The sequence below is a fragment of the Hemiscyllium ocellatum genome, chromosome 12 (assembly GCF_020745735.1).
Source record: "Hemiscyllium ocellatum isolate sHemOce1 chromosome 12, sHemOce1.pat.X.cur, whole genome shotgun sequence".
In the NCBI taxonomy this organism is placed as follows: domain Eukaryota; kingdom Metazoa; phylum Chordata; class Chondrichthyes; order Orectolobiformes; family Hemiscylliidae; genus Hemiscyllium; species Hemiscyllium ocellatum.
In genome coordinates, this window is record NC_083412.1 from 73,440,550 (window position 1) to 73,462,617 (window position 22,068).

Consider the following 22,068-nt stretch of genomic DNA (forward strand, 5'->3'; position numbering starts at 1 on the left):
TGCTAACCACTGTGCCACCGTGCCGCCCTCAAGGTTGTTTTCCAGAAAGCCTGAAAAACCTGAAGCTGTGCATGAATGTCCAAGTTGGCAAAGCCCTGCCAGGGAATTGACCTGGGTAAAAACAATGACTGCAGATGCTGGAAACCAGATTCTGGATCAGTGGTGATGGAAGAGCACAGCAGTTCAGGCAGCATCCAAAGTGCAGCGAAATCGACGTTTCGGGCATTTATTTATTCAGGAATAAACCTGTTCCAGGCCATGTTAACCAAGTGTATAGGAAACACCAGTGACCCCGCTGGACAAATGAACTTCAGCACCAGATTGAAGAAAACTGTGTAGGGAATGGAGAATTAAAAAAAAGGTATGGGGTGGGTAATGAGATTAACCAGGACAAGTTGTGTTGCGCCTTTAATGGACTAAAGCTTCTCAAGGTGTTTCACAGGAATGCTTTCAAACAACATTTAATATCACAAGTTGTGTTAAAAGAGGTGTTCAAAATGTTTAAAGAGAATAAGTTTTAACGAGAGATTTGGGAAAGCAAACAGCTGAGGCAAAAAAATTGAACTCTGGGTAAATCTTCCTGGTTTCATAAAGTGGTCAAGCTGGAGGCTGCTTGTGTTGATAGGTTGGGTACATTTCAATGCAGTACAGTATCCCCCACACTGTGATCGGTCAGGAGCTCGCCTGCTTCTCCTCCTAGTCCTCCACACCGCCAAGGGGCGCGGTAAAGCCGGCTCCCAACTCTAGTCCTCCGCAGCAGCAGGGGGCGCAGTAATGCCGGCTCCTGTTTCTAGTCCTCCTCCTCCGCAGCAGGGGGCGCAGTAATGCCGGCTCCTGTCTCTAGTCCTCCTCCGCAGCAGCAGGGGGCGCGGTAATGCCGGCTCCTGTCTCTAGTCCTCCTCCGCAGCAGCAGGGGGCGCGGTAATGCCGGCTCCTGTCTCTAGTCCTCCGCAGCAGCAGGGGGCGCGGTAATGCCGGCTCCTGTCTCTAGTCCTCCGCAGCAGCAGGGGGCGCGGTAATGCCGGCTCCTGTCTCTAGTCCTCCGCAGCAGCAGGGGGCGCGGTAATGCCGGCTCCTGTCTCTAGTCCTCCGCAGCAGCAGGGGGCGCGGTAATGCCGGCTCCTGTCTCTAGTCCTCCGCAGCAGCAGGGGGCGCGGTAATGCCGGCTCCTGTCTCTAGTCCTCCGCAGCAGCAGGGGGCGCGGTAATGCCGGCTCCTGTCTCTAGTCCTCCGCAGCAGCAGGGGGCGCAGTAACGCCGGCTCCCCGAAGTCATTTGAAACGATAGTTCGGAGATCAAGAAGCAAAAGGTAAAGGAAAAGGAAACAGAAATATAGAAACAGGAAGAGGCGCGGGTTTACGTAAATAGGTGGTGGAGAGGGAGAAGGTTTCCTGGTTTCTCTGAGCCTGGAGTGACTGACGGTCGGGCCGCGGAGGAAAATGTCTCTGTTCGGGAAGAAGAAGACGGCGGAAGGTGAGTGTCAGCAGGTCCCTGTCAGAGGGCAGGCCGGGGGGGGGGGGGGATACCGGGGTCAGGGGGCTACCCGGGGGCTGGGGTCTACCCGGGGACTGGGGGCTACCCGGGGACTGGGGGCTACCCGGGGGTATACCCGGGGTATACCCGGGGTATACCCGGGGTCAGGGGGATACCGGGGGTCAGGGGTCTACCCGGGGTCAGGGGTCTACCCGGGGTATACCGGGGGTCTACCCGGGGTCTACCCGGGGGATACCGGGGGTCTACCCGGGGGATACCGGGGGTCTACCCGGGGGATACCGGGGGTCAGGGGTCTACCCGGGGACTGGGGGCTACCCTGGGGCTACCCGGGGGCTGGGGTCTACCCGGGGGCTGGGGTCTACCCGGGGTCTGGGGGCTATCCGGGGACTGGGGGCTACCCTGGGTCTACCCGGGGGCTGGGGTCTACCCGGGGACTGGGGTCTCCCTGGGTTCTGGGGGCTGGGAGCTGCATAACCTCTCCTGCCAATTTAAAAGAAAGTTTCATTGTTATAATTTTATGATTATAAGTTTTAAAAGTCAACATTTCCTGGTAGTTTTGGTTAGCAGTGATTGCATTTGTTGCCATAATTGTATTTATTAGAATTCCTGAATCTGGGATCTCGTTTTTGTCAGTTGTAGTTATCTCTAATTTTGTGATGCAGTTAAATTTGGAGATCTTGAGATCCAAATATGTATTCATAGAATCCCTACAGTGTGGAAACAGGCCCTTCAGCACAGCAGGTCCACACTGACCCTCCGAAGAGTAACCCACCCAGACTCATTCCCCTACTCCTCTACATTTCCCCTCATTACCGCACCTGACCTACACACTGCTGAAAACTCTGGGCAATTTAGCATGTCCAGTTCACTAAACCTGCACATCTTTGGACTGTGGGAGGAAATCAGAGCTGCTGTTGAACTCTGGTCCATGGGATGAATGAGCGAGGTTGTGTTCGGAGATAGAAATGGCACTTTGGGCTTTTCAGTGTTAGGAGAATGACTTGGTGCATTGTCCAGAATGAGGAGAATCTTGAAATCCAAAATTTTTTTCTCCTGCAATAATTTTGAAAAACATCCTCAAATATCACCAATAAGGTCAGAAAAAAAGTGCTCTGTCACCCAACCTCTTTTGCTTGACCTGAAGTGAACACCTTGAGTGGACTTAAAGTAACGCTTCAAGGCTCGTGATCAAGTGGTACACCACCACAGGCTTCAGCTTTAAGTCTCCACTAGCATCGGCACCCAGCAAACAGTCATATGGTCCTTTGTGACCTTAAATCCTGGAGCATGTGCTTTGTTTTTAGAAATGTTGGCTCTGGATTGCATTGACTCCCGATATAAACCTGTCTCATCCAAGTTTGAAGATTTGATCTAAGATGTAGCCTTCTTCCTCAATCCAATTTTTTTCACCACGGGAGGAAATGACAGCACGCATCCCTTGTCTGTCCAGGCAGCTTCACCACATCAGGGTGGCTTAGTGGTTAGCGCTGCTGCCTCACAGCCCCAGGGACCCGCATTCGATTCCAGACTCTGGCCACCGTGTGGAGTTTGGACGTTCTTCCTGTGTCTGTGTGGGTGTCCTCTGGCTGGCCTTTTGCATACATACAGAAAAAGATACCTGTTCTGGAAGTACTTACTGTTAAAGACTCTTCAGCCCTTCTTTTACTGTATTTCTTGTCTTTGCACCAATACCTGCTTTTTGGGGTCTCATACCATACATGAACAAAATTACTGTATTCTGCCCTGAGTTAAATTCTGTTCATCCATCACCCATCTTCACTGATCTACATTAGCTACCTTCTCGCACTCCCTCCCTATTCACCCACTCGTGTAATAGCTTTAAACTTCTCATCTTGCCTTACCCAGCCCTAGAAACAAAGCAACATAGGAGCAGGAATAATCCTGTCATGTCTGCACCTCTGCTTTCTCGCACTATCTCCAAATCCTTTGTCTTTAATATTTAGAAATCTGAGTGTGCTCAATGGTTGAGCTTCCATAGCTGTTTCGACGCTGTGGGGACTCGATAGAAAATTCCAAAGTGGAATGAAATGATCCCTCCTCTTAAATGCCAATATTCTTGATTCTGATACTCTGTCCCTTGGGTTCTAGACTCAAAGCAAATATCCTGTTTATATTTACCCTGTTTTACCCCATAAGAATTTCGTAAATCTCAGTGAAGTCACCTTTAAATTTTAGTAATTCTAGTGAATTAGTAAATCTTCATAAGGTAGTCACACCACTCCATTTGTCTGATGTATTGCACTCCCTCATGGCAAATGTATCCTTTCTTAGATATCGAGACCAAAACTCTGTACGCAGCCTTGGGTCTGATCTCACCAAGGCTCTGTACAATTGCAACAAGCCATCCTTCCCTCTACTTAATCTCCATCCCCCCCCCCACCCCCCGTGATGAAAGCCACTATTGTATTTGCTACTTTAATTGATTGCTGCATCTACATGCTCGCTTTCAGTGACTCACAAACAAGGATACCAAGTCCCTTTGTGCAAATACTTGCTATTTAAGATATATGGTTTTCTGCAAAAATGAGTTGCTTCAGATTTATGTTACATCTCTCATGTTTTTGTGAATTCACTTACCTGTTCAAGCCCCACTACATCCTCCTCAAAACTTTTATTCTCACTAGTTTTGTGTCATTTATATGTTTTGAAATATTCCATTTGGTCCTCATATTTGAATTATTATATCATTTGTACCACTGTAGTCTTTAACATTTGTTACCCATTGTTGATTCACCTTTTAATTTTTTTTCTTGGAGAAATCTATAATTTTATAGATGATGTAATACTTTCAAAGCCAGCCAGTCTTCTGTCAAATCTTTGGGTATTTTCCTAATCTGCCATACCCTTCATAGCTTCCTTTGTTCAGATTTGTGACCTTGGTTTCAGAAAAAAAAAATACATTTTTTGAAAGGAGAATAATTAAATCATTATTTTCCCTTTGCAGAAAGGTTATTATTAATTAGAGCTATTACTGAAATCTTTCTCAATCTTATATGTGATCCTGATTGTTTGCTCTGACTTTAACTTTTTTGTTTGAACTAAAGTCATTCTCTCTCTTGTCAGCAGATTTCACTGAAATACACTTGCTCAATCATTCCACATTTCTACTTTTAAAAGCCTTCTCAAAGCCCATGTCTTTGACCAAACTTTAACCTGTGCTCCTTGACTGTGCTCTATTTTTCTTTGAAACCAATGATATTATTATAAACTTCTGAGGAAGGTTGAGATAATTGTTTTAGATTTATCTGAATGACACCAGCAGTTGGTCCCATTTATAAAGAGAATCAGCTGAAAAATATTTGGAAATATTTTTTATCATGTCTGGTTTAATTACAAATCTATATGAAATTTCATATAGATTATGGAGTAACATACGTTTTGAAAACTGGCTTGTTTTCTCTAAAACAATAGAATATAAACTTGATTCCAAATATTTCTCTTTTCACTCTGTGGTGCAGTGCCGTATTGATTTGACAAGAATGACTCATTGTGGGTGACTCACTGGCATGCTGATACACCCAAACATGTGACTTAATTGAGATTATTGTGAATGGTCATTGACACAGCTTTCCATTACAAGTCTGAAGCAATGTATGCTATTCAGAGGAACCGCGATTACCGGAACGAGATGGGTGGGGATTAATGATTATTTGGCTAATTGATTCAATGCCTTTCTTCTGTGGCTCGGAGTTTTCTCTTAAGTCCGCTTCCCGTTCAGGAGACTAGGCAGCAGCACACCATGCGCAAGCCCCCGCCCGCCCTCCAACCCCGTCCAATACTGCCCTCCCATCCGCCCCCAACCCTATCCAACACTGACCCTGTCCACCCCACACCTGTCCCCCCAACCCCATCCAGCACTGACCCTGTCCAGCCCACACCTGACCCCCCTGCCTGCCCCCACAACCCCATCCAACACCACCCTGTCTACCCCACACCTGACCCCCTGCCTGCCCCCCCAATCCCATCCGACACCGCCCCCGTACACCCCACACCTGCCCCCCCTGCCTGTCCCCCAACCCAATCCAACACCGACCCTGTCCACCCCACACCTGACCCCCTAACCCCATCCAGCACTGACCCCGCCGACCCCCGTCAGCCTCCACCCACTGCCCGCGTCCCCGCCCCTGTCTGACCCAGTCGCTATCTTATCCCTGCACTCCCTCTGCGGCGGCTAGACTGGACACCAAATTAAGACTGCTGTTGCCTTTGGAGACACACACACACACTCTTTGCACTCTCTCTCTCACACAACTTTTTACTACAATGTTTTGACAGGCTTCACCTTTTCCCTGTAGAGGACAATGTTGGAGAGATTATGGGGGGTGGGGGGAGGGTTTAGGGTTCACCCTGTGTAAAACTCCAGGGAAAATGGAGGGGGAGAGAGAAAGAGTGGGAGGTCTGCCATTTGGAGGTGGTGCCTGGGCTCCCATAGATGTCAAAGACTGTTCTCGGTAGCACGTCAGTAAACAGAGTTCACTTTTAATCACTGTAAACAAAAGATGCGATCAGTATTGGAATCACATCTTTGGTGTAATGTTTCTATCTTGAGATCTTCTTCGGATAATCCTAAATTCAGATAATTGATATTTGGATAATTGAGGTTCCTCTGTATTTGTAGGTAGATTGATGCTGCAACCATTCCTTTTTGCTTGACTGTGTAACTGTGTGTATTAACACTATTTGGTTTATAATGGTGGAAGAACAATAGTAGGCCTCATCAAGGTACAGTTTATTGCATGAAAGCGTTTCTATACAAGTTACACCAACTGATTCATTGGCACTGAATCGTTGAATAGTCTTGGTAAGATTCTCCCTGTTTTCCCCACCTAAGTCTGTATGACATAATTGGGTTGGGTGGAGATTAATACAGTCTCCAACAAAGGAGGGAGAGCGAGAATGAGCAGGTACCACATGGAAGGTGTAAAAAGAAGGAGCAGTGAACCTGCACAGCTGTCTGACCAGGCAGTGAGCTTACACATGACTGCCTCTGCTGTTTAGTTTCAAGTAGCTCTGGACATTAGAATTTGTTTTAAGAAAAGTAGACAGGTGCAAAGATGGCTTCTGGTTGAGTGATGTGCTCTTCCTGTCAAATGTGGCAGATTAGGGAGAATTTCAATATTCCTGATGATTATGTCTGCAGGACATGAGTTAGGTTGCAAATCCTTTTGGTTCGCTTGGATTGGTTGGAGAGGCCGTTTGAGGCAATCAGGAATTTACAGGAGTCGGGGTGTGATGGATGGCAGTTTCGGAAAGGTAGAAAAAACCCGACAATTGGGTAGATGGATTACCTCTAGGAGGTGTAAGAAGGTAGTGCAGAAGTCTCTTGTTACTGTCCCCATTTCAAACAAGTATGCTGTTTTGGAAAATGTAGGGGGTGATGGACTCTCAGGGGAATGTAGCACTGACTGCCAAGTTTCTGGTACCAAGTCTGGCTCTATTGTAACAAGGTTGCAAGCAATCAATTGCGATAGGGGACCGTCTAGTCAGAGGCACAGACAGACACGTCTGTGACCAGCAAAGAGATGTCAGAATGATGTGTTGCCTCCCAGGTGCCAGGGTCAAGAGTATTCTCAAAAGTAAGAGGGAACTGCAGGGGGTCATTGCACACATTGGCGCAAATGACCTATGAAGAGAAAAGGACAAAGTTCTGAGGCGAGAACAGAGGAAATTAGGCAGTTGGGGAAAGAAGCAAGACAGGCCGTCGGCGCAAGCAGGAACTAGCGGTGAATGAGGTAGAACTGATAAATTAAACTGCGTCTATTTCACTGCAAAAGGCCTAACAAGGCCAGCAGCAAAAAAATCAATGGTTGGTTGTCTCCCTGGTGCCAGGATCAAGGATGTCTCAGAGAGGGTGCAGAATGCTGTCAAGGGAGAGAGGGGCCAGCAGGAGGTCATTGTACACACTGGAACCAATGACATAGGAACGGAAAAGGATGAAATTCTGAAGGGAGAATATAGAAAGTTAGGTAGGAATTTAAAAAGGACCTTCTCGAGGGTAGTAGTAATATGTGGATTACTCCCGGTGCTACAAGATAGTGAGGGTAGGAATAGGAGGACAGAACAGTTGAATGCATGGCTGATGAGCTGGTGCATGGGAGAAGGATTAACATTTATGGATCATTGGAATCTCTTCTGGGGTAGAAGTGACCTGTACAAGAAGGACGGATTACACCTGAATTGGAAGGAGACTAATATACTGGCGGGGAAATTTGCTGGAGTTGTTCGGGAGGATTTAAATGAATAAGGTGGAGGGGGATGGGACCCAAGGAGATAGTGAGGAAAGAGATCAGTCTGAGACTGGTACAGTTGAGAACAGAAGTGAGTCAAACAGTCGAGGCAGACAGAAACAAAGCACAGGACAAGGTAGGACTGAAAATTAAACTGCATTTATTTCAAAGCAAGAGGCTTAACAGGGAAGGCAGATGAATCCGGGGCATGGTTAGGAACACTGGACCAGGATATTAAAGCAATTACAGAACCATGGCTCAGGAATGGATAGGACTGGCAGCTTAATGTTCCAGGATACAAATGCTACAGGAAGGATTGAAAGGGAGGCAAGAGAGGAGAAGGAGTGGTGTTTTTGATAAGGGATAACATTACAGCTGTACTGAGGGAGGATAATCCTGGAAATACATCCAGGGAAGTTATTTGAGTGGAACTGAGAAATAAAGGGATGTTTACCTTATTAGGATTGCATTACAGACCTACTCTTGGGATATAAGGCAGGGCAAGTGACTGGGATGTCAGTGGGGGAGCACTTTGGGGGTAGCGAACATAATTCTATTAGCTTTAAAATAGTGATGGAAAAGGATAGACCAGATCTAAAAGTTGAAGTTCTAAATTGGAGAAAGGCCAATTTTGATGGTATTAGGCAAGAACTTTCCAAAGCTGATTGGGGCAGAAGTTCGCAGGTAAAGGGATGGCTGGGAAATGGGAAGCCTTCAGAAATGAAATAACGAGAGTCCAGAGAAAGTATATTCCTGTTAAGGTGAAAGGAAAGGCTGGTAGGTATAGGGAATGCTGGATGACTAAAGCAATTGCAGGTTTGGTTAAGAAAAAAAAGGAAGCATATCTAAGGTACAGACAGGAGAGATCGAGTGAATCCTTTTGAGTATAAAGGCAGTGGGAATATACTTAAGAGGGGAATAGGAGGGCAAAAAGCGGACCTGAGAAAGCTATGGCAATTATAGTTGAGGAATATCCAAAGGGAGTTTAAAAATACACTAAGGACAAAAGGGTAAAAAGGGAGAGAATAGAGTCCCTCAAAGATCAGCAAAGTGGCCTTTGTGTGGAATCGCAGGAGGTAGGGCAGATACTAAACAAGTATTTTGCATTAGTGTTTACTGTGAAAAAGGACATGGGAGATCGCAAATGTAGGGAAATAGATGGTGGCATCTTGAAAAATGTACATATTATAGAGGAGGAAGTGCTAGATGTATTGAAACCCATAATGATGGATAAATCCCCAGGACCTGATCAGGTGTACCCTAGAACTCCAGTGAACTCTAGGGAAGTGATTGCTGGGCCTCTTGCTGAGATATTTGTATCATCGATAGTCACAGGTGAGGTGCTGGTAGACTGCAGGTTGGTGAATGTGGTATCATGATTGAAGAAAGATGATAAGGACAAGCCAGGGAACTATAGAGTGGTGAGCCTGGTGTCGGTAGTGGGCAAGTTGTTGGAGGGAATCCTGAGGGACAGGATGTACGTGTATTTGGAAAGGCAAGGCCTGATTAGGGATAGTCCACATGGCTTTGAACTTGATTGAGTTTTTTTGAAAAAGAAACAGAAGATTGATTGAGGGCAGAGCAGTAGATGTGATCTATATGGACTTCAGTAAGGCATTTGACAAGGTTCCCCACTGGTTAGCAAGGTTAGATCTCATGGATTACAGGGAGAACTAGTCATTTGGATACAGAACTGGCTCAAAGGTAGAAGACAGAGGGTGGTGGTGGAGGCTGAAGGCCTGGGACCAGTGGAGTGCCACAAGGATCAGTGCTGGGTCCACTACATTTCATCATTTATATAAATGATTTGGATGCGAGCATAAGAGGTATAGGTAGTAAGTTTGCAGATGACACCAAAATTGGAGGTGCAGTGGACAGTGAAGAGGTTATCTCTGATTACAATGGGATCTTGATCAGATGGGCCAATGGGCTGAGAAGTGGCAGATGGAGTTTAATTCAGATAAATGCGAGGTGCTGCATTTTGGGAAAGCAAATCAAAGCAGGACTTATGCACTGAATGGTAAGGTCCTAGGGAGTGTTGCCGAACAAAGAGACTTTGGAATACAGGTTTATAGCTCTTTGAAAGTGGAGTCGCAGGTAGATAGGATAGTGAAGAAAGTGTTTGGTATGTTTTTTTTTATTGGTCAGAATATTGAGTACAGGAGTTGGGAGGTCATGTTGCGGCTGTAAAGGACATTGGTTAGGCCACTGTTGGAATATTGCGTGCATTTCTGGTCTCCTTCCTATCGGAAAGATGTTGTGAAACTTGAAAGGGTTCAGAAAACATTTACAAGGATGTTGCCAGGGTTTCAGGATTTGAGCTATAGGGTGAGGTTGAATAGGCTGGGGCTGTTTTCCCTGGAGCATTGGAGGCTGAGGGGTGACCTTATAGAGGTTTATAAAATCATGAGGGGCATGGATAGGATAAATAGACAAAGTCTTTTCCCTGGAGTGGGGGAGTCCAGAATTAGAGGGTATAGGTTTCGGGTGAGAGGGGAAAGATATAAAAGAGACATAAGGGTCAGCCTTTTCACACACAGGTGGTACGTGTTTGGAATGAGCTGCCAGAGGAAGTGGTGGAGGCTAGTACAATTGCAATATTTTAATAGGCATCTGGATAGGAATGATTTGGAGATGCTGGTGTTGGACTGGGGTGTACAAAGTTAAAAATCACACACACCAAGTTATAGTCCAACAGGTTTAATTGGAAGCGCTAGCTTTCAGAGCGCCGCTCCTTCATCAGATGGTTGATGAAGGAGCGTCGCTCCGAAAGCTAATGCTTCCAATTAAACCTGTTGGACTATAACTTGGTGTTGTGATTTTTAAATCTGGATAGGAAGGATTTGGAGGGATATGGGCCAAGTATTGGCAAGTGGGGCTAGATTAGGTTGGGATATCTGGTCGGCGTGGATGAATTGGCCCCAAGAATCTGTTTCCGTGCTGTACTTCATTATGACTCTAAGTAAGGCCGATGAACTGAGGGCATGGTTGGGAGCATGGGACTGGGATATCATAGCAATTAGCAATGTGGCTCAGGAATGTTCTAGGGTGTAGAACCCTATATAACAGAATTGGTTGAAATATAATTCAGCTCCTGAGTAACCTCTGAAATGTTCAACTGTTTAACTCGTTCCACATTCGGATAAAGTGATCATATCCAAAGTCTAAAACCCCAGCAATGGTTCTGGCAGTGTCCTTGTGGCAAGGAAAATTAATAAAGACTTAGACTGGCCAGTATTCTTGTCCTTTGCCAGTTAGATCCTCGATATAGAACTAAAAAACATAACAGTTCCTGCAGGTTGGTCTAATCCTTTAATCAAGTCGCCCCTCATTCTTCTAAATTCAGTGGAAATAAACCCTGTTTGTTCACACTTTTCCTCACAGCAGCCCATTCATTCCAGACGTCAATCTGATAAACCTTCCTCTGAACCACCTCTTAAACTTGTCATTCTTATTCTAAATAGAGCAAAACTGCCCACAGTATTCAATGTTGTCTCATCAATGCCCTGCATAACTGAAACATATCATCCTTACTTTTATGTTCAGTTCCTTTTGTAATGAAGGATTGTATCCTTGTAGTTTTAATTGCTTGCGTACTAAATGTTTGTGACTTCTGCACTTGAACACCTAGATTTCTCTGCACTTTGGAATACTGAAGTAATTCTGCATTTAAGTAAAACTCTCTTTTTCCCATTCTTCCGACCAAAGTGAGCAACTTCTCATTTTCCCAGTTTTCCATCTACCAAACCTTTGCCCACTGACTTAACCAATCAGTGATTGTTTCCTTGTGTTTTCTTCACAGTATGCTTACCTCGTTATCTTTGTATCATCTACAAATTTGACTACTGTGTTTTCACTCCTGACCTCTAAGTAATTGACACACATTGAAAAGCTAATGCCCAGCACAGACCCTGGCAGGGCTGTGCTTTTCTTCCTGATTAGCAGGATATGAAGACCCACTCATGTCTACTGTTTTCTGGCAGCCAGGTAACCTTCTATCTTATGTATGTCACCCCTATACTATGAGATTCTAGTTTACAATCACTTTTTTTATGGAGCATTTAAACACCTCTTGGAAATCAAAGTACAATACGTCTACAGACTCTCCTTTAACAGCACATGATACTCCTAAGAAGTCAGATTCACACAACGATGCCAACTCTTCCCAATTACCTTGAGGTTTTCTAAGTGCTCTGCTGTATTCTCCTCAATGATCGATTTTAATACCTTCCCCAAAACAGATGTCAAGCTAACTGGCCTATAGTTTTCTGTTCCTTGAATAGAGGAGTGCATTTACTATTCTTGTGGTCTGACCGAACCTTTCCAGAACCTAATAAATTTTGGAATACTATTAATGACATCATACATATGCAGAGGAAATGCCGGAGTTTAACTTTACAGTTGCCAGCGCCATGCACTTATAAGTCTCTCATTAATTGTCCACAAATCCCATTTTTTAGGACATTGGCTTATGGGATTATCTGGAGCTAAATGTGAAAAAGCAGAGCCCCGTTAATACTCAGTCCCATCTCTAATGGCATGGTATACTGTTCACTTGTCTTATTATTCATGATTGAACCACAGAGACTCAAATCCAGCCATCAGTTGGATGTTTCCTCCTGGAACTATTCCTCAGCTGAACACCACTGGTTATCTTTTCCATCTCACTCTCCTTTCAAGTAGGCTGGTATGCAGTATTGATAATTCTGATATTTTATTCTAAGTGCTCTCAATTTCTTTCCAGATATAATAAAAGAACAGAATCGAGAGTTGAGGGGAACTCAGCGATCTATAGCCAGAGATAGAGCCGACTTAGAGAAACAACAAAAACAGCTGGTAAGTAGATCAGAAGTCACCTTGATGAAATTCTAAGCTGAAGTGTAATCATGGCTAGTTCCTATTTCCTATCTGGTACTTTGAATGGCAGTGGTTAGTAAAAACCTAGTGTTGTACTGTACTATACAATCTGGAAATTTGAAATAATTGGAACTTGTGGGGAACACTCAGCATTTAGGCAGACTTAATGGCAATATGATTCAGATAATGCTCCTGCAGCAAAATTGAAAGAGTATCCATTAAAGTATTTTTAAAGAAGAATGGGGCAAAAAAGGAAGCAAAGAACATGTATGTACCATAAAATAAATAAAATTACTTTGGAATTGCTCAGATGGAAATTGAAGTGATTATACATTCACCGAAGCTGTAAGTTAAAGTTGAGACTGTGTATGTGATTACCGAAATGGATGAGGGATAGGCAAGTGGAAAGGGAAACATGATTCGTTTTAAAATAGAGATGGAAAAGGATACACCAGATCTAAACGTTAAAGTTCTAAATTGGAGAAAGGTCAATTTTGACGGTATTAGGCAAGAACTTTCAAAAGCTGATTGGAGGCAGATGTTCGCAGGTAAAGGGATGGCTGGAAAATGGGAAGCCTTCAGAAATGAGATAGCAAGAATCCAGAGAAAGTATATTCCTGTCAGAGTGAACGGGAAGGCTGGTAGGTATAGGGAATGCTGGATGACTAAAGAAATTGAGGGTTTGGTTAAGAAAAAGAAGGAAGCATATGTCAGGTACAGACAGGATAGATCGAGTGAATCCTTAGGAGAGTATAAAGGCAGTAGGAGTATACTTAAGAGGGAAACCAGGAGGGCAAAGCGGGGACATGAGACAGCTTTGGCAAATAGAATTAAGGAGAATCCAAAGGCGTTTTACAAATATATTAAGGACAAAAGGGTAGCTAGGGAGAGAATAGGGCCCCTCACAGATCAGCAAGGCGACCTTTGTGTGGAGATGCAGAAAATGAGGGAGATACTAAATGAATATTTTGCACCAGTATTTACTGTGGAAAAGGATATGGAAGATATAGACTGTAGGGAAATAGATGGTGACCTCTTGCAAAATGTCCATACTACAGAGGAGGAAGTGCTGAATATCTTGAAATGGTTAAAGTTGGATAAATCCCCAGGACCTGATCAGGTGTACCCGAGAACTCTGTGGGAAGCTAGAGAAGTGATTGCTGGGCCTCTTGCTGAGATATTTGTATCATCGATAGTCACAGGTGAGGTGCCGGAAGTTTGGTGGTTGGCAAATGTGGTGTCACTGTTTAAGAAGGTTGGTAAGGACAAGCCAGGGAACTATAGACCAGTGAACCTGACCTTGGTGGTAGGCAAGTTGTTGGAGGGAATCCTGAGGGACAGGTTATACATGTATTTGGAAAGGCAAGGACTAATTCGGGATAGTCAACTTGGTTTTGTGTGTGGGAAATCATATCTCACAAACTGAGTTTTTTGAAGAAGTAACAAAGAAGATTGATGAGGGCAGAGCAGTAGATGTGATCTATATGGACTTCAGTAAGGCGTTCGACAAGGTTCCCCATGGGATACAGGGAGAACTAGCCATTTGGTTACAGAACTGGCTCAAAGGTAGAAGACAGAAGGTGGTGGTGGAGGGTTGTTTTTTCAGACTGGAGGCCTGTGACCAGTGGAGTGCTGCAAGGATCAGTGCTGGGTCCTCTACTTTTTGTCATTTACATAAATGATTTGGATGTGAGCAGAAGAGGTACAGTGAGTAAGTTTGCAGATGACACCAAAATTGGAGGTGTAGTGGACAGCGAAGAAGGTTACCTCAGATTACACCAGAAGCTGGACCAGATGGGTCAATGGGCTGAGAAGTGGCGGATGGAGTTTAATTCAGATAAATACAAGGTGCTGCATTTTGAGAAAGCAAATCTTGGCAGGACTTATACACTTAATGGTAAGGACCTAGGGAGTGTTGCTGAACAAAGACACCTTGGAGTGCAGGTTCATAGCTCCTTGAAAGTGAAGTCGCAGGCAGATAGGATAATGAAGAAGGCATTTGGTATGCTTTCCTTTATTGGTCAGAGTATTGAGTACAGGAGTTGGGAGGTCATGTTGCAGTTGTACAGGACATTGGTTAGGCCACTGTTGGAATATTGTGTGCAATTCTGGTCTTCATCCTATCGGAAAGATGTGAAACTTGAAAGGGTTCAGAATAGGTTTACAAGGAGGTTGCCAGGGTTGGAGGATCTGAGCTACATGGAGAAGCTGAACAGGCTGGGGCTGTTTTCCCTGGAGTGTCGGAGGCTGAGGGGTGACCTTATAGAGGTTTACAAAATTAAGGGGCATGGATAGGATAAATAGACAAAGACTTTTCCCTGGGGTCAGGGAGTCCAGAACTAGAGGGCATAGGTTTAGGGTGAGAGGGGAAAGATAAAAAAGAGATCTAAGGGGCAACTTTTTCATGCAGAGGGTGGTACATGTATGGAATGAGCTGTCAGAGGATGTGGTGGAGGCTGGTACAATTGCAACATTTAAGAGGCATTTGGATGGGTATATGAATAGGAAGGTTTTGAGGGATATGGGCCGGGTGCTGGCAGGTGGGACTAGATTGGGTTGGGATATCTGGTCGGCATGGACGGGTTGGACCGAAGGGTCAGTTTCCATGCTGTACATCTCTATGACTCTATAACTGACCCCAGTGACCAGGACCCTGATGAGAGTAAATTGGGTGATCATCAAGACTGCAAACACTGCACCAGCATGGTACTCCATGAGAGGCATTCCATTTCAAGTAGCAATCTGTTTCACTGCAAGATGTAAAGGCTTTATTTAGTGCAGTACGAGGATCATTCCATTGTCATAGAACAGTACATGCCCTCGATGTTATGCCAACCTTTTATCCTATTCTAAGATCAAACTAACCTGCATACCCTTCTATCTTCCGTGTGCCTATCAAGAGTCACTTAAATGTCCCTAATGTGGCTGACTCTACTACCACCACTGGCAGTGCATTCCATGCACCCACCACTCTGTTTAAAGAGCCTCTCATTATCTTGTACACTTCTATCAAGTCACCTCGTCCTTCTTTGCTCAAATGAGAAAAGCCCTAGTTCCCTCAACCTTCCTTCATAAGACATGTCCTCCAGTCCAGACAGTATCCTGGTAAATCTCCTCTGAACCCTGTCTAAAGCTTCCACATCTGTCCTATAATGAGGTGACGAGAACTGAATATCGTATTCCAGGTGTGGTCTAACCAGGGCTCTATACAGCTGCAACATAACCTCGTGGCTCTTAAACTCAATCCCCCTGCTAATGAAAGCCAACATACCATATGCCTTCTTAACAACTCTATTAACTTGGGTGACAATTTTGAGGGATCTATGGTCATAGATCCCAAGATCCCTCTGTTCCTTCACACTGCCAAGAACTCTGCTTTTAACCTTGTATTTTGCATTAAAATTCAACCTTCCAAAATGAGTCACTTCACACTTTTCCAGGTTGAACTCCATCTGCCACTTATCAGCCCAGCTCTGCATCCTGTCAATGTCCCATTGCAACTGACGACAGCCCTCTACACTATCCACCAATCTTCGTGTCATCGGCAAATTTACTAACCAACCCTTCCACTTCCTCATCCAAGCCATTTTATAAAAATCACAAAGGGCAGAAGTCCCAGAACCAATCCCCATAGAACACCACTAGTCACCAAGCTCCAGGCGGAATACTTTACACCTACCACCACCCTCTGTCTTCTATGGGCCAGCCAATTCTGTATCCAGACAGGCAGATTTCTATGTGTCACATGGCTCCTTACTTTATGAATGGGAAACCTTATCAAATGCCCTGCTAACATCCATGTACATCACATCCACTGCTCTGCCTTCATCTATGTGTTTTGTCACATCTTCAAAGAATTCAGTAAGGTTTGTGAGGCATGACCCGCCCACCTCAAAGCCATGCTGACTACCTCTAATAAAGATTTGGTTTTCCAAGTATTCATAAATCCTGTTTCTCAAAATCCTATCAAATAACTTGACTCCCACAGATGTAAGATTGATTGGTCTGTAGTTCCCAGGATTATCCGTATTCCCTTTCTTGAACAAGGAAATAACATTTGCCATCCTTCAATCATCTGACACTACTCCAGTGAACAGTGAGGACACATAGGTCATCGCCAAAGGCACAGCAAGCTCTTCCCTCGCTTCCTGTAGCAACCATGTTTAGTATCTTTGGAATGAGACATTTGTGGGCAAAGGATGGCGTAGTGATCTCTAGTACTAGTAATCTAGAGAATGAGGTAATGTTCTAGTGACCTGGGTTAATTCAATTTAAAAAATGGAACTAAAAATGATGACCATAAATCCATTGTCAATTTTCGTTTTAAAAACCCATCTGTTCACTAATTTCCTTTCTTCAGGCAAGGAAATCTGCTGTCCTCTAAACCATAGAAGGATATGTGACTCTGGACACACAGCAATGTAGTTTACTTTTTAACATTCAGAAGCTCTCTTAGATACAGCAGCGTATTTTTCCATCATCAGTAAATCACCTGTTTTTTCTGATCAGTTTACATGAAGATCCTGTTAAGAGTAATGCAGACCATCAAAGGTGAGAGGGAGGGAGCTAAATCACAATGGAGTTGGAAGGGTGATGAAGCACTCCACCCCTCTGGTGCCCACCTTTCTGTAACAGCATCAAGAGTACTAGTGGACAATGCCTACTTCCTCTCCACTTGAGCACAATCGTAATCACAGAAGAGTTGCATACTGTTGGCAACTATGACCCCCGACACAGCCTGCTGCCTGAGCCTGTTTATAGGCAACTTGGTCAGGCCCAAGATCCATGAGGTGGTCCTCCAGCGTGTTTGCACTCCTCCATACCAGAAATTGTGGTTAATTCTTAACTGTACTCTGAAATGGAAAGCCTCTCAGTTTTATCAGTCACTTTAAAAGGTTTCAAAGGAATGAAACTTGTTTTCACTTGGGGGTTCATCATCCCATATATTTAATATAGAAAATTGCTGATTTTGTTTGGTATTTTAATTTTAAGAAGCAGCAATCTAGAAAATGCACATTCTTTCATTAAAGTATACAATCTTTACAATAGGAATGGTTCACCGAAATCAAATGACAAATGGAATGGAATGTGATGGTCTTGTTAAAGTTTGAAGGCCGTATCCTGCCCTCTAGTCAAGGTGTTAGGGATCTCTCCCCTCCTCATCTTCTAGTCCATCTTTAATTTGGAAAAGATAGCTCTGTAAGGTTTTTGAAATGGGATTTGCTACTACCAAAGTCCGTCTGAGGACCGTCCAGTGTCCCTTAACGCTTATTAACTTACCTTGTTTCTAGTGGCAGATAATTTGCATTGTGTCAATCAATCTGCCTTTTGGCCAGTGACCATAGGACAGCTACTCATGACATCAGCTGACTTGTCTCCTTGCTCATCTCTATTTGAAGGTTAGTTTTTAATTCTTTTCAAGAAGAATTAGTTTTGAAAACACTGCACTTAGGCTAATGCGGCACCTGATAAATCTTTTTGCTTATGTGGTACGCAGCTAGTTATCACTGTAACACAGTTATTTGAAATCTCATGCTACACAGGAAATGCTAAATTTGAAATATTAAAGGCCCATCCTAGAACCTACCCTTTGTGTGGTGTTATCACTAAATACCTTATTGTCAATGTCCAGTGGTTACCACTCCCCAGAAAGTGAACTCTGTTAGTCGTAAAAATACAATGGCTACAAGACTAGGTCAGAAGTTTAGGAATCCTGTGAGAAGTAACTCACTTCCTGTCTTCCCAAAAGGTTTTTTGCCATCTGAAAGGCAAAGTATGATACGATACTTTCTACATGCCTGAATGACTGCAGCTCCAACTGTACTCAGGAAGCCTAATACTATCTAAGACAAAGAAACTGCTTGATTGGCACCGCATTCATGAAAGTTGACTCCCTCACTACCGATGTTCAAAACATGGAACCTGATTTAAGGTGATCAAACATTGAATTATGGCAAGGTCAACAAAGATTTCAGAAGCAATGGCATATTACCAGTTTTGGGAGAGGAAGACAAAGTTGGATATGTAGTGATGGTTTGTAAAGATGGCAAGGTCAACAGTGGGTTTTTTTGGGAATGGGGTGATGTCAAACAGACTGGACAGATCTAATACTACTTAACTTGATGTTTCTATTTTTGAGTTGAAAGATCTGCATAACCCAACTTAATTTTGCTTGTTACAGGTTTTCTATTTTCATTTTAATTTTCTTGCAATAGAATTTTTTTCCTCCCTTTTTAAACTTGATATTTATTTGACTTTGCCAGGAAATGGAAATTAAGAAAATGGCCAAGGCTGGCAACAAAGATGCTTGCAAGGTTCTTGCAAAACAACTTGTGCAATTACAGAAACAGAAGACCCGTACATATGCTGTGAGTTCAAAGGTCACTTCTTTGTCCACCCAGGCTAAATTAATGAATTCTCAAATGAAGATGGCTGGGGCCATGGCCACAACAACAAAGGTACACTTTTTTAAAAAATTCTTGAATTTTTAAACATTGATAAAAGCATGACTTATTTGTCAGTAAATATCCTTGAAAATCTTTTGTGTATGATTTAAAATAAATGTACATCTCTATGACTATAAATGCTGACTTTTATTAACACGGTATTAATAAGAGATCAACTGCTTTGGAGAAGGATGCGCATGAGTACAATGGAATTCTGCAGGTTTGTCCTGTTAGTAATTTCTATCATGCAGCCTGGGGTTCTTTGCCCTCACTTTGATGTGTGGATATTTGATGGCATGCTTCTATTGTTCTCCCATAAGACCATCCAGTCTGGATTGATGTGAGGCCTCAATAGGATTTGTGCAGTCTTGTATCTTGTTTGGCAAAACCTCTGCAGCAAGTGGAGATTGAAGATGAAATGGACTTTAAAGCACCTTTCATTGTGCCGCATGCAGATATTGCACGTTATAGTAGTATTTAGAAATTCTAGTCAATGCATATAAACTAAATATTAGGGGCTAAAACATTTTACAAAACCTTTTAAAGTTGGTAACAACTACTATTAAAAAATCAAACATCTTTACATTTTCCTTTTGTAATTTTAGGATCTAGCTCTGATATCAAAACAGAATTTAGGTTTTTGATTTACTGAACAACTTCAGATATAAAGAAATCTAAAGTGTGTACGTCCAGTTAAACAAGTGATGCAGATTTAAAAGAAATTGTGGAAGATGCAGAGCGTTTTCAATTTTTCATGAGGTTTTAAAAGGAAGAAACTTAACATTAGGGAAGAATGCCTGTGTTTCACTAAACTTATAATAAGTCAACATTGTTGGCTCTCAAGGTCTAGTTGTAATGAGCTATATCACATCTCATCCAAATGTCTTCCTTATGGAAATAGGCTTTACAGAATAACGAAATTATTTCAAGTCAGCATTGAATATTCTGCTTGTGGTGATCCTGTTTTTCCCTGGATGCATGTAAGAGTTCAATTCTCTTACATTTCTACGGCCTTAGGGAAATAATTGAGTGTTAGCAGTATGTTTAATATCTTACCAGATGTTAGTAGACCCTCTGGAAAAGTACAGTTTTGTGTGTGAAGGAGAAACCTATATTAAATGAAGTTGATATTGCAGAAGATTAGATCAGACAGAATGAAAAACATAATGTGATCTCATTTTGCATTCATTTGTGTCATTTTGTATGTGTTCAGGTACTTTATAGGAATTAAAATGGAAGTCCAATTCAGGGCATATTTTGTCTATTGACTACCATCCCTAAAACGAACCAGTCAAATTAAGGAGCAATTGACTTAATGAAATTTGTCTCTTTTAAGGACTAGACTCTGCTTCTAAATGTTGGGTAATATGGAGTTGAGGATACTCCTGGGGAAATATCAACAAATGATTGATTATATAATTAGGAATACAGATGAGTCTCTCTTTTTTCAAGAATTTCCCTACAGAGTTTTGTCATACAAGTGGAATATTATTTAGACAGTTTCTATCCCAATAGGAAATGTTATTATGCTTCATTTTAATCCTTTGCCTGCCTTTTTGTATAAAATTTTCAAAATTTTGTATGCTAGCATCAATAAACTGCTCTCTATTTTATACAGACGTATATAGGAAAGAGGGACATGTACAAGCCTGATGGCACATTTTATCTCTAGATTTAAGACCATAAGATTATAGGAGCAGAATAAGACTATTCAACCCACAGAGTCTGCTTCTCCATTCGATTGGCTGATATGTTTCTCAACCCCATTCTCTTGTCTTCTCCCCTTAACCCTTGAACCCCTTACTAATGAAAAACCTATCTATCTCTTGTCTTAAATACACTCAATGACTTGGCCTCCACAGTCCCCTGTGATGTGTTCCACAGTCACCGTGTCTGGCGGGAGAAATTCCTTCTCATCTTTAGTTCCAAAGGGTTGTCCCTTCACCCTGAGGCAGTGCCCCTGGGTTCTAGTCTCTCCTAGTGGAAACATCACCTCCACATCTACTATATCCAGGCCTCTTAGGATTCTGTAAGTTTCAATGAGATTCCTCATCATCCTTCTAAACTCCATTGACTGCGAATCCAGAGTTATCATATGACAGGCCCTTCATTCCCAGGATCGTTCTTGTAAATCTCCTCTGGACTCCTCCAATGCTAGCACATCTTTCCTTGGATATGGGGCCACAGAACTGTTCACAATACTCCAAATGCTGTCTGAACCAAGCGTTATACAGCTTCAGCAGTACATATGTCGTCTTATTTTATAGTTCTCGAACATTGCATTTGCTGTCCTAACCGCCAACCTTAAGGGAATCCTGAAGTAAGACTCCCAAGTCTCTTTGTGCTTCAGATTTCTGAAGCCTTTCCCCTTCATAAAATAGTCTACCTGTCTACTCTTCCTACCAAAATATGTAACCTCATACTTTGCCACATTGCATTTTATATGCTGCTTCTTTCCCCTCTCACCTAGTATATCCAAGTCCTTCTGCAGATTCCCCACTTCCTTAACATCAACTGTTTCTTCACCTATCTGTGTCACCTGTAAACTTAGAAATAATGCCTTCAGTTCCTTTATCCAGATTGCTAATGTAGGACTCGAATAGTTGTTGCAATACTGACTCCTGAGAAACTTCATTAGTCACCAGCTGCTATCCTACAAAAGACCTGTTTGTCCCTACTCTCTGCCTTCTGCCTGTCAGTCAAGCATCTCTTCATGTCAGTACCTTGCTCCTAACACTGAGGTCTTGCCTTACTTAGCAGCACAATGTCAAAGGCCTACTGGAAATCCACATAGATTATGTTCATCGGTTCTCCTTTGTCTAAACTGCTCATTTCCTCCTCAAATAATTCTAACACGTTTGTCAAACATGCCCTGCCTTTGACAAAATCGTGCTGATTTAGCCCTATTTTACCTCACAAGTCCTAGTACTCTGCAATCTCATCCTTAATAATGGACTGTTCAAATCTTACCAATGATTGAGATCAAGTTAACTGGCCTATAGTTTCCTGTCTTTTACCTCCCTT

General features: G+C 43.1%; 1 protein-coding gene across 1 annotated transcript in view; it reads left to right on the forward strand.

Moving 5' to 3' along the window:
• Positions 1-1,288: 1,288 nt before the first annotated feature.
• Positions 1,289-22,068, forward strand: part of LOC132820833 (charged multivesicular body protein 2b-like) — a 31,630-nt gene continuing 10,850 nt past the window's right edge. The window contains exons 1-3 of the mRNA XM_060833176.1: positions 1,289-1,472; positions 12,486-12,577; positions 18,862-19,056. Of these exons, the coding sequence (XP_060689159.1) occupies positions 1,439-1,472; positions 12,486-12,577; positions 18,862-19,056 (321 nt within the window). The 5' untranslated portion in view covers positions 1,289-1,438. The remainder of the gene's footprint in view (positions 1,473-12,485; positions 12,578-18,861; positions 19,057-22,068) is intronic.